Raw genomic sequence first — 12,350 nt, forward strand, 5'->3', positions numbered from 1 at the left:
CGCTTTTGGGCTTGGGAAACAAGCACTGAGTAGTGGGATCACATAGTCATGCATGTCTGGGATGAAGAGCAGTGGCTGCAGAACTTTCGAATGAGGAAAGCCACATTCATGGGACTGTGTGTTGAGCTCACCCCAGCAACTACAGCACAAGGACACGAGAATGAGAGTTGCCCTGTCGCTGGAGAAGTGCATGGCGATTGCAAAACTGTGGAAGCTGGCTACTCCAGACTGCTACCAATCGGTCGCTAACCAGTTCGGAGCAGGAAAGTCGACCATTTGACTTGTGTTGACGGAAGTGTGCAGGGCCATTAGTTGCATCCTGCTCCGAAAGACCGTGACTCTGGGCAACGTGCATGAGATTGTGGATGGCTTTGCACAAATGGGCTTCCCTAACTGCAGAGGGGCGATAGATGGCATGCATATTCCAATTCTGGCATCAAACCACCTAGCCACCGAGTACATTAATCGGAAGGGGTATTTCTCTATGGTTCTCCAGGTGCTTGTAGATCACTGTGCATGTTTCATGGGTATTAACGCAGGCTGGTCAGGAAAGGTGCATGACACATGCATCTTTCGGAAAACTGGCCTGTTCAGGAAGCTGCAAGCTGCAAGTAGGAATTTTCTTCCTGGACCAGATGATCACCGTAGGGGGAAGTCGATCCTGGGAGACCCTGCCTACCCCTTAATGCCATGGCTTATGAAGCCATTCACAGGGCATGTCATAAATATAAAGGAAAGGGTAACCACCTTTCTGTATACAGTGCTATAAAATCCCTCCTGGCCAGAGGCAAAACCCTTTCACCTGTAAAGGGTAAGGAGGTAAGGTAACCTCACTGGCAACTGACCCAAAATGACCAATGAGGGGACAAGGTACTTTCAAATCTGGAGGGGATGGAACAGTTCTGTCTGTCTGTGTGATGCTTTTACCGGGAACAGATCAGAAATGCAAGCCTTCCAACTCCTGTTAAGTTAGTAAGTAATCTAGCTAGAAAATGCGTTAGATTTTCTTTTGTTTAATGGCTTGTAAAATAAGCTGTGCTGGATGGAATGTATATTCCTGTTTTTGTATCTTTTTGTAATTTAAGGTTTTGCCTAGAGGGATTCTCTATGTTTTGAATCTGATTACCCTATAAGGTATTTACCATCCTGATTTTACAGAGGTGATTCTTTTACTTTTTCTTTAATTAAAATTCTTCTTTTAAGAACCTGATTGATTTTTCACTGTTCTTAAGAGCCAAGGGTTTGGGTCTGTGTTCACCTGTACCAATTGGTGAGGATTATTATCAAGCCTTCCCCAGGAAAGGGGGTGTAGAACTTGGGGGGGGGATATTTTGGGGGAAGACGTCTCCAAGTGGTCTCTTTCCCTGTTCTTTGTTTAAAACGCTTGGTGGTGGCAGCATACTGTTCAAGGATAAGGCAAAGTTTGTACCTTGGGGAAGTTTTTAACCTAAGCTGGTAAAAATAAGCTTAGAGGGTCTTTCATGCAGTTCCCCACATCTGTACCCTAGAGTTCAGAGTGGGGAAGGAACCTTGACAGGGCACCTTGACAGCAGCAAGGAGCGGTTCAACAAAAGGCTGAGTAAGTGCAGAATGACTGTTGAGTGTGCTTTTGGCTGTTTAAAGGCCCACTGACACTGCCTATATGGGAGGCTGGACCTGGCCGATGACAATATTCCTATGCTTATAGCTGTGTGCTGTATGGTCCATAAGGTTTGTGAAGGGAAGGGTGAAAGCTTCACTCAGGGCTGGACCTCTGCGGCTCAGCGCCTGGAGGCTTAATTTGAACAGCCAGAGACCAGGATTATTAGAGGGGCACAGCACAGGGCCATAAGGATCAGGGATGCCTTGAGGTAACAATTTGAAGCTGAAAGCCACTAATATTTGTTGCTATGCTCAGGAGTGCAGTGCTTGTAATGCTAGGAGGTGATTGTGATTGGTGCAGATAATGCACTGTGAAGGTTTAAGAAAATTGCCTGTTGCTTTGCAGGGCTCTGTTTGCTTTCAATTAATGGAATAAAGATTGCTTTCAAACCAAAACAATTCTTTTATTAAAAATCAACAACCGGAGGAGAGAGACAACCAAAAAAACACATCAGCACTGAGGGGGATGGGGGAAGTGAGGGTCCCAGGAGGAGGTGGGATCTTGGGACGGTTAAAGATTTGTGTATGTCGACTTCTCATATCCAACCTTCTCCTTTGGAGTACAGTACAGTGGGTACTGTACTTCAGCAGGGCTAAACTGCAGAGGGAGGGGTGTTGAGTGCAGTGGGTAGTGAGAGTCCGCAGGGCTGGACTGTGATGGGGGAGGAGTGGAATGCAGTGGGTACAGACTGGAAACAGGAGGTTGATAAGAGTGTGTGTTGGGGCGAATGGGAAAGAGTTTAGCGACAGCGGCTGCAGGGGAGGGTGGGCGCGGAGCTGCTCGATTCGCAGTGCTAGCAGTGCCTGGAGTATGTCCGCTTAATGCTCCATAATGTTTAAGAGCTGCTCTGTGGCTTCATTCTGGCGCGCCATGTTCTCCTTTCGGTCCCTCTTCTCGCTATCCCGCCACTCCTTCAATTTTTGTTTTTCGGCCGCGAAATGCATCATGACCTCACGCAGAAAGTCCTTTTTAGTTCTTCGTGACCACTTTCTAATCCTGCACAGCCTTTCAGCCGACAATAACAAAGAGGGAGGCTGGGCTCCCAAGGTCGTATCTGTGAAGCCAAAATGCAACATTTTACAGAAGCAGTATTGTTTGCAACACACATGGCCCCTTTCTGTCATGCATCGTGAAATCTGTCTGCAGGTATCATAATTCCTATGGCTGGAGTGCAGTTGGGACTGGACAGCCTCCTCTCCGCAAATGCTGATGAGGTCCAGTAGCTTGGTATTGCTCCAAGCAGGGGATCGCCTCGTGTATGGAGTAGGCATGGTCACCTGGAAAGATGCGCTGAGACCACTGCACACGTCACTGAGCAAACAGGAAGGGGACTTTCAAAATTCCCAAGGAATTTAAGGGGAGGGGATGACGGTAGATCACCTCAGGACAGGGCAGTAGAGTTCAAACTGATGACCGGAGAGGTGAGAACAGGCATTGTGGGACACCTTCCAGAGGCCAATCGTAGCGCTGTAATCGACCAGGGTGTCTACACTGGCACTGCGGCGCTGTAGCCCTGGTGCACAAAGCTCTACGCCTCTTGTCGGGGTAGTTTTGTTACAATGCTGCAACTGTGCAGTTTCTGCGCACTAAGTGGCTTGGCAGTGTGTACACCTCAGGAGTTACAATGCAGAAAGATGCTTTACTGCACAGAAACTTGCAAGTGTAGACAGGTCCTTAGATTGTAAGTTCTTTGGGGCAGGACACTCTTTTTGTTCTCTTTTTGTACAGCTCCTAACACAGCGGGGCCCTGAGCCATTACTGGGGCTCCTACATGCTATGATAACCCAAACAATGAATAATAATAAATCCTTTTAAGAGTGGTTAATTTCATTTTAGCATAAACCTATTTCCAATCTATTTCAGCGAAACTGGAGCGAGAGGGGAAAAAAGAGCCTGTTTTAAACCAAAATAAAAGGGTCCACACATGGTTGTATGGGTTTAAGTAAATCACTTTAAATTCACACGTTAGGCTGTGACTGATGCAACTTTCTCACACAGATGGAAATTTATTGGCATATTTATAATAGAGGAAGGATGGTTCAGTGGTAAGAGCACCACCCTCAGATTTGCGAGATGCTGGTTCAATTCCCTGCTCCACCACTGACTTCATGGGTGACCACAGGCAAGTCACTTAGCCTCTCTGTACCTCAGTTCCTTATCTGTAAAATGGGAATAATAGTACTGCCTCAAAGGGGTGTTTTGAGGTTAAATCCATTAAGGAGTGTGAGGTGCTCAGGTACTGTGGTGGCAGGGGCCATCTATCTTTGATAGATACAAGTATAATTATAAGAGTGTCCACAGACTGAGTTATACCTGTGAAACTACAGAGATATAATTATGTTGGTATATTTCCCTGTGTAGACGTGCCTAAAAAAACAACTCAGCTGGAGTTGAGGTGCTTTCTTTCTAACTATTTTTAGGAGTGTGATTTTTTTTTTCAAATCTGAGATAGTTATACCAATACAGCCCGCAGCATGGAGGTGGTTATACTCATAAAAAGTTTTTCATACTGGTATAGCTTATTCCTCTTTCTGTATGGGAATAGCTATAAGTATGAAAGTAGCTTGTACTGATATAACTTTTGGTCCACGCTGAGGGGTTTGTACTGCTTTAACTATTGAGTTGGTATACCAGAATAATTAAAGCAGTACAACTTTTGTGTGTAGATGAATTTAGGAGCCTAACTTTAGGCATCCATTTTTGAAACTTTTGGCTTTAGTCTTTTTTATCAGGAATTTTTATAGGTAGATCGTACTGTATTTATTAAGTAGCCCTAATTCATGTTTAAATTGTTTTTACTGTCATTGTACGTCATGGGATAAATGGGTCTTTCTTTAGAATTAGCAAAAGCCACTTCAGCTAGGCCTGTTTACTTTTTCAAGTGCTTTTTTTCAAGGAAATTTGTTTGAATTAGGGGGATTCCTTGTTTTTTTTTAATCTTAAACTTTGCTCTTGAAAATTCAAAAGGCGGATTTTCAAAACCCCAGGGATAAGAAAATTATCTGTCTAACGACACCTGTGAAACTCAATATAAGATTTTATTATACCTTTGAAGAGATTTTGAGAGATTATTTAAAGTGAAGCTGCCAACCTCTGCTAAGTGTTTTCAAATACAATGAGGATGTAGGGTAAGCAGCAGCCTTGGATTCTGTTTATTTGATATAGATAGGAGGCAGTAATAGTTGGACAGGAATTGAAATAGGGCCTCACATATTCATGTAGGGTCCTGCAAAAACTAGGGACAGCCCTGATTCCTTAGTTATGCCTGAATATTCTGAGGGTTGCTTTTTTTTTTTTTTTTTTTTTTTTGAGGCAGCTCTGACGGCTTCAGAGATCCCGCCCCCAATATCCTCAGGTTAGTCTGGTATCGTCAGTAACCCTCTCATTACAGAAAAATTGCTGGGTTTAGAGAAGTTGCACAACATATCAGCCATTTACTGGAACTGTTTCTTAATGACACTTTATCTTCAAAAGCTTGTTGGGATGGTGGGGCAGTTGAGTTCCAGAGTTCTTTGATTCTCAAATACATATGGTCTTGGGGTGATGAATTGTAATCATAGAGGCGAAAGTATGGCCTTTCAAATTATCCACATTTCTGAAGAGGAAATGTATTTTATTGTAGTGGATTAAACCAATTCCACACAGGTGTTCTTTTTAGTTGCCTCAGGTGCTGCATCTTCTCCCAGTGGAGAGACTGATTTATTTCTCTCAGTTGATAGCTTAACAATTGCTGGATACAAGACACAGATTATTCTCTCTTCAGACTGTCCATGAATGTAGGGATTTGATTTCTCAATCAGAGGAGTGTTTGTGGTCTGAATCTTTATCTCCAGATAGTAGTGTACTCAAATAACTGGAATGAAGCTATTTCATGGAAAGAAAACTGCAATGATGATATCCCTGTGTTGCCTTCATTTGGTACTAATGTGGACACTAATAATGAAAATTATATTGAATGGGACCTTTTATATGCATATTAAAAGCAGGAGAGAGACAACATGAGAAAAAAACAAAGGCATGACAACTAGCTGGGGCTCGAACTAGCACACTAAGGGTATGTCTACACTACGAAATTAGGTCAAATTTATAGAAGTCGGTTTTTTAGAAATTGGTTTTATATATTTGAGCGTGTGTGTCCCCACAGAAAATGCTCTAAGTGCATTAAGTGCATTAACTCGGCGGAGTGCTTCCACAGTACCGAGGCTAGAGTCGACTTCCAGAGCGTTGCACTGTGGGTAGCTATCCCACAGTTCCCGCAGTCTCCGCTGCCCATTGGAATTCTGGGTTGAGATCCCAATGCCTGATGGGGCTAAAACATTGTCGCGGGTGGTTCTGGGTACATATCGTCAGGCCCCCGTTCCCTCCCTCCCTCCCTCCATGAAAGCAAGGGCAGACAATCGTTTCGCACCTTTTTTCCTGAGTTGCCTGTGCAGAAGCCATACCACGGCAAGCATGGAGCCTGCTCAGGTAACCGTCACCGTATGTCTCCTGGGTGCTGGCAGACGTGGTACTGCATTGATACACAGCAGCATCAACCCATTGGCTTGTGGCAGCAGACGGTACAGTATGACTGGTAGCTGTCATCGTCATGTCCGAGGTGCTCCTGGCCACGTTGGCCAGGAGTGCCTGGGCAGACGTGGGTGCAGGGACTAAATTTGGAGTGACTTGACCAGGTCATTCTCTTTAGTCCTGCAGTCAGTCCTATTGAACCATCTTATGGTGAACAGGCAGGCAATACGGATTGCTAGCAGTCCTACTGTACCATCTTCTACCAGGCAGGCAAGAGATGAGGATGGCTAGCAGTCCTACTGCACTATCTTCTGCCGAGCAGCCATGAGATGTGGATGGCTTGCAGTCCTTCTGCACTGTCTGCTGCCAGCCAAAGATGTAAAAGATAGATGGAGTTGATCAAAACAAGAAATAGACCAGATTTGTTTTGTACTCATTTGCTTCACCCCCTCCCCCGTCTAGGGGACTCATTCCTCTAGGTCACACTGCAGTCACTCACAGAGAAGGTGCAGCGAGGTAAATCCAGCCATGTATCAATCAGAGGCCAGACCAACCTGCTTGTTCCAGTAAGAACAATTACTTAGGTGCACCATTTCTTATTGGAACCCTCCGTGAAGTCCTGCCTGAAATACTCATTGATGTAAAGCCACCCCCTTTGTTGATTTTAATTCCCTATAAGCCAACCCTGAAAGCCATGTCGTCAGTCGCCCCTCCCTCCGTCAGAGCAACGGCAGACAATCATTCCGCGCCTTTTTTCTGTGCGGACGCCATACTAAGGCAAGCATGGAGGCCGCTCAGCTCACTTTGGCAATTAGGAGCACATTAACCACCACACGCATTATCCAGCAGTATATGCAGCATCAGAACCTGGCAGAGCGATACCGGGTGAGGAGGTGACATCAGCGCGGTCACGTGAGTGATCAGGACATGGACACAGATTTCTCTGACAGCATGGGCCCTGCCAATGCATGCATCATGGTGTTAATGGGGCAGGTTCATGCTGTGGAATGCCGATTCTGGGCTCGGGAAACAAGCACAGACTGGTGGGACCGCATAATGTTGCAGGTCTGGGACGATTCCCAGTGGCTGCGAAACTTTCGCATGCGTAAGGGCACTTTCATGGAACTTTGTGACTTGCTTTCCCCTGCCCTGAAGCGTATGAATACCAAGATGAGAGCAGCCCTCACAGTCGAGAAACGAGTGGCGATAGCCCTGTGGAAGCTTGCAACGCCAGACAGCTACCGGTCAGTTGGGAATCAATTTGGAGTGGGCAAATCTACTGTGGGGGCTGCTGTGATGCAAGTAGCCCACGCAATCAAAGATCTGCTGATATCAAGGGTAGTGATCCTGGGAAATGTGCAGGTCATAGTGGATGGCTTTGCTGCAATGGGATTCCCTAACTGTGGTGGGGCCATAGACGGAACCCATATCCCTATCTTGGCACCGGAGCACCAAGCCGCCGAGTACATAAACCACAAGGGGTACTTTTCGATAGTGCTGCAAGCTCTGGTGGATCACAAGGGACGTTTCATCAACATCAACGTGGGATGGCCGGGAAAGGTACATGAAGCTCGCATCTTCAGGAACTCTGGTCTGTTTCAAAAGCTGCAGGAAGGGACTTTATTCCCAGACCAGAAAATAACTGTTGGGGATGTTGAAATGCCTATAGTTATCCTTGGGGACCCAGCCTACCTCTTAATGCCATGGCTCGTGAAGCCGTACACAGGCAGCCTGGACAGTAGTCAGGAGCTGTTCAACTACAGGCTGACAAAGTGCAGAATGGTGGTAGAATGTGCATTTGGACATTTAAAGGCGCGCTGGCGCAGTTTACTGACTCACTTAGACCTCAGCGAAACCAATATTTCCACTGTTATTACTGTTTGCTGTGTGCTCCACAATATCTGTGAGAGTAAGGGGGAGACGTTTATGGCGGGGTGGGAGGTTGAGGCAAATCGCCTGGCTGCTGGTTACGCACAGCCAGACACGGTTAGAAGAGCACAGGAGGGCGCGGTTAGAAGAGCACAGGAGGGCGCGGCACGCATCAGAGAAGCTTTGAAAACCAGTTTCATGACTGGCCAGGCTACGGTGTGAAAGTTCTGTTTGTTTCTCCTTGATGAAACTCCCCACCCCTTGGTTCACTCTACTTCCCTGTAAGCTAACCACCCTCCCCTCCTCCCTTCGATCACCGCTTGCAGAGGCAATAAAGTCATTGTTGCTTCACATTCATGTATTCTTTATTCATTCATCACACAAATAGGGGGATGACTACAAAGGTAGCCCAGGAGGGGTGGTGGAGGAGGGAAGGAAAATGCCACACAGCACTTAAAAGTTTACAACTTTAAAATTTATTGAATGCCAGCCTTCTGTTTTTTGGGCAATCCTCTGTGGTGGAGTGGCTGGTTGGCCGGAGGCCCCCCCCAGCGTGTTCTTGGGCATCTGGGTGTGGAGGCTATGGAACTTGGGGAGGAGGGCGGTTGGTTACACAAGGGCTGTAGTGGCAGTCTGTGCTTCAGCTGCCTTTGCTGCAGCTCAACCCATACACTGGAGCACACTGATTTGATCCTCCAGCAGCCTCAGCATTGAATCCTGCCTCCTCTCATCACGCTGCCACCACATTTGAGCTTCAGCCCTGTCTTCAGCCCGCCACTTACTCTCTTCAGCCCGCCACTTACTCTCTTCAGCCCGCCACCTCTCCTCCCGGTCATTTTGTGCTTTCCTGCATTCTGACATTATTTGCCTCCACGCATTCGTTTGTGCTCTGTCAGCGTGGGAGGGCAGCATGAGCTCAGAGAACATTTCATCACGAGTGTGTTTTTTTTCTTTCTAATCTTCACTAGCCTCTGGGAAGGAGAAGATCCTGTGATCATTGAAACACATGCAGCTAGTGGAGAAAAAAAAAGGGACAGCGGTATTTAAAAAGACACATTTTATAAAACAGTGGCTACACTCTTTCAGGGTAAACCTTGCTGTTAACATTACATACATAGCACATGTGCTTTCCTTACAAGGTCGCATTTTGCCTCCCCCTCAACCCTCCCCCCTCCCCATGGCTAACATTGGGGAACATTTCTGTTCAGCCACAGGCAAACAGCCCAGCAGGAACGGACACCTCTGAGTGTCCCCTGAAGAAAAGCACCCTATTTCAACCAGGTGACCATGAATGATATCTCACTCTCCTGAGGATAACACAGAGAGATAAAGAACGGATGTTGTTTGAACACCAGCAAACATACACTGCAATGCTTTATTGTACAATGATTCCCGAGTACGTGTTACTGGCCTGGAGTGGTAAAGTGTCCTACTATGGAGGACGCAATAAGGCTGCCCTCCCCAGAAACCTTTTGCAAAGGCTTTGAGAGTACATCCAGGAGAGCCGCGAATGCCAGGGCAAATTAATCCTTTCACATGCTTGCTTTTAAACCATGTATAGTATTTTAAAAGGTACACTCACCGGAGGTCCCTTCTCCGCCTGCTGGGTCCAGGAAGCAGCCTTGGGTGGGTTCGGGGGGTACTGGCTCCAGGTCCAGGGTGAGAAACAGTTCCTGGCTGTCGGGAAAACCAGTTTCTCCGCTTGCTTGCTGTGAGCTATCTACAACCTCCTCCTCCTCATCATCTTCTTCATCCCCAAAACCTGCTTCCATGTTGCCTCCATCTCCACTGAAAGAGTCAAACAACACGGCTGGGGTAGTGGTGGCTGAACCCCCTAAAATGGCATGCAGCTCATCATAGAAGCGGCATGTTTGGGGCTCTGACCCGGAGCGGCCATTTGCCTCTCTGGTTTTCTGGTTAGCTTGCCTCAGCTCCTTAAGTTTCATGCGGCACTGCTTTGGGTCTCTGTTATGGCCTCTGTCCTTCATGCCCTGGGAGATTTTGACAAAGGTTTTGGCATTTCGAAAACTGGAATGGAGTTCTGATAGCACAGATTCCTCTCCCCATACAGCGATCAGATCCCGTACCTCCCGTTCGGTCCATGCTGGAGCTCTTTTGCGATTCTGGGACTCCATCGTGGTCACCTCTGCTGATGAGCTCTGCATGGTCACCTGCAGCTTGCCACGCTGACCAAACAGGAAATGAGATTCAAAAGTTCCCGGTTCTTTTCCTGTCTACTTGGCCAGTGCATCTGAGTTGAGAGTGCTGTCCAGAGTGGTCACAATGGAGCACTCTGGGATAGCTCCTGGAGGCCAATACCGTCGAATTGTGTCCACAGTACCCCAAATTCGACCCGGCAACGCCAATTTAAGCACTAATCCCCTTGTCAGAGGTGGAGTAAGGAAATCGATTTTAAGAGCCCTTTAAGTCGAAATAAAGGGCTTCATCGTGTGGACGGGTGCAGGTTTACATCGATTTAACGCTGCTAAATTCGACCTAAAATCCTAGTGTAGACCACGGCTAGAACTTTTTCCTTGACTACTAGGTTATAAACCTATTTTTTGAAGTTGTGTGTTACTAATTTGTTCACTATTTTATAAATGTAAACACAGCCAAACCTGTCATAAGCAGTCAATGGGATTGACAAAATGTTGTTACTTAAACAGAGGTGTTCAGTGCTTAATTTGTAATGAAAGAGGTGTCAGGGCTCAAGCAATTAGGTGCTGGGGCTCAAGCAAAATTTTTACTTTCATAACTGATGTGGCAAGTCCAGAGGTGCCGGGGCTGTGAACTGCCAAGCCTAGAGGTGCTTGGGCTAAGCCTTGGCACAAATTAAGCAGTGGAGGTGTACTTCTAATTAAGATGGAGGAACCTTTTACTCCACCTATACAATACATTTGGGATATAATCTGGGTTGGTTCCTGCGGACATGAGGTTGCTTGATAAAGGCATTCTTTTGTATAGATTTCACTCTAATCTTATTAGAATACTGCATACATCTTGTTTTTCTTACTGCATTTTAGGTTTTCGAGCTCACGTTGTGGCTACTGTCTACCTACAAAATATACACTATTATTTGGATAAACATTTGGATACTTATACTTCCTAGCTCACGATGCCTTTCAAAAGCGGATTAGAATTAACTGAGTTGCAGAATATGACTGTCCCTGAGGATGATAACATCAGCAATGATTCAAATGATTTTACAGAGGTAGAAAATGGCCAGATAAATAGGTGAGTATTTTTCCACTGATGCTGACTATCCTGTGAAACACACTGTTTAAAAACAGCATTCTAATTTTCAGTATCTCTCTTGCATTATTCATTACCGAGTCATGCTCCATTTGAAGATGTAATTTGAATTTCTTATGTGACATCTGTTGGGCATAGGTTGCAACAGCAGATAAAGCAAACAGAGTAGCAATTTATTCATTGTTTTACATTTTTCAAATGAGTCTAATAAAACGCATAAAATGTTAAAATTTCAAAATATCTACATATACAATACAAAAAATGAAATAATAACATTAGACCGACAGAAACATTTTGGGCAAAGATATAGGATTTTCAATAAAGGTTGTTCCACAATCTGATGTATGTAACCACAATGGCCACAAAAATGTTCTTTAGGCTTCTGTGAATTTATAACTCATGCTGTTGACAAGAAATGTAGATCATATCTTCCTGTCTATGTTTAAAACTCTCTGCAAATGAGAATGTATATCAAACCTTTGCTCCTAAGTCTAATAGAAAATGCACTTTTAGAAAAAGTGACTGATTTGTAACTAATGTTCAAATTTAAATGTGAAAAAAAATATTCTCTGCTCAGCAATTAAAGTAAAATGCAATTATTACATAATTACTTAAAAATTATTATAGCATTTTTTTATAAACTTTTTGTTAATTTAGTAAAATAGAACAATATTGTTCCCGTCATAATAAACCCTTCCAAGCTTATTGCAAGGTAAAGAGTTAAATTTTCAGGTTCTGAATAGCCTTCATATTTATGGTAAGGATCTGCTGTTGGACTAGAGTGGCAGGCTGTTTCTGTGGGGTTTTTGAGCTGGAAACAAGAAGTTACCCTCTTCCTCTGAAACTTCATTCAAATTTTGCAGAACAAAGGTGGTGTGAGAGAAAGAAAAGGAGCAGTTGAAGGTTCCCAAATTTCCCAAGTAACTAGGTTAGTGTGGACCCCTGTGCCCACATACCGTCCTGTTGACTGTAATGGGACTCTGCTGGAGTACTTTCAGGTGTCCACTTTCATGGATCTACTTACAGGATCTGGACTAAAAACTGCCTTATTCTGCCACCCTACTGACAGACAATAGGT

At 45.1% G+C, this 12,350-nt stretch overlaps 1 protein-coding gene across 2 annotated transcripts in view; it reads left to right on the forward strand.

Annotated features, from left to right (window-relative positions):
- SLC38A1 (solute carrier family 38 member 1) overlaps positions 1-12,350 on the forward strand; it is a 67,866-nt gene that overhangs the window by 14,304 nt on the left and 41,212 nt on the right. The window contains exon 2 of one of the 2 annotated variants that reach the window (XM_084623438.1): positions 11,044-11,254. The exons of the other annotated variant lie outside the window; for it this stretch is intronic. Coding sequence (XP_084479564.1) covers positions 11,136-11,254 — 119 coding nt within the window. The 5' untranslated portion in view covers positions 11,044-11,135. The remainder of the gene's footprint in view (positions 1-11,043; positions 11,255-12,350) is intronic. 2 annotated transcript variants of the gene reach the window in all.

The sequence above is a fragment of the Lepidochelys olivacea genome (assembly GCF_965140295.1).
Source record: "Lepidochelys olivacea isolate rLepOli2 genome assembly, chromosome: 1".
Taxonomy (NCBI): Eukaryota; Metazoa; Chordata; order Testudines; family Cheloniidae; genus Lepidochelys; species Lepidochelys olivacea.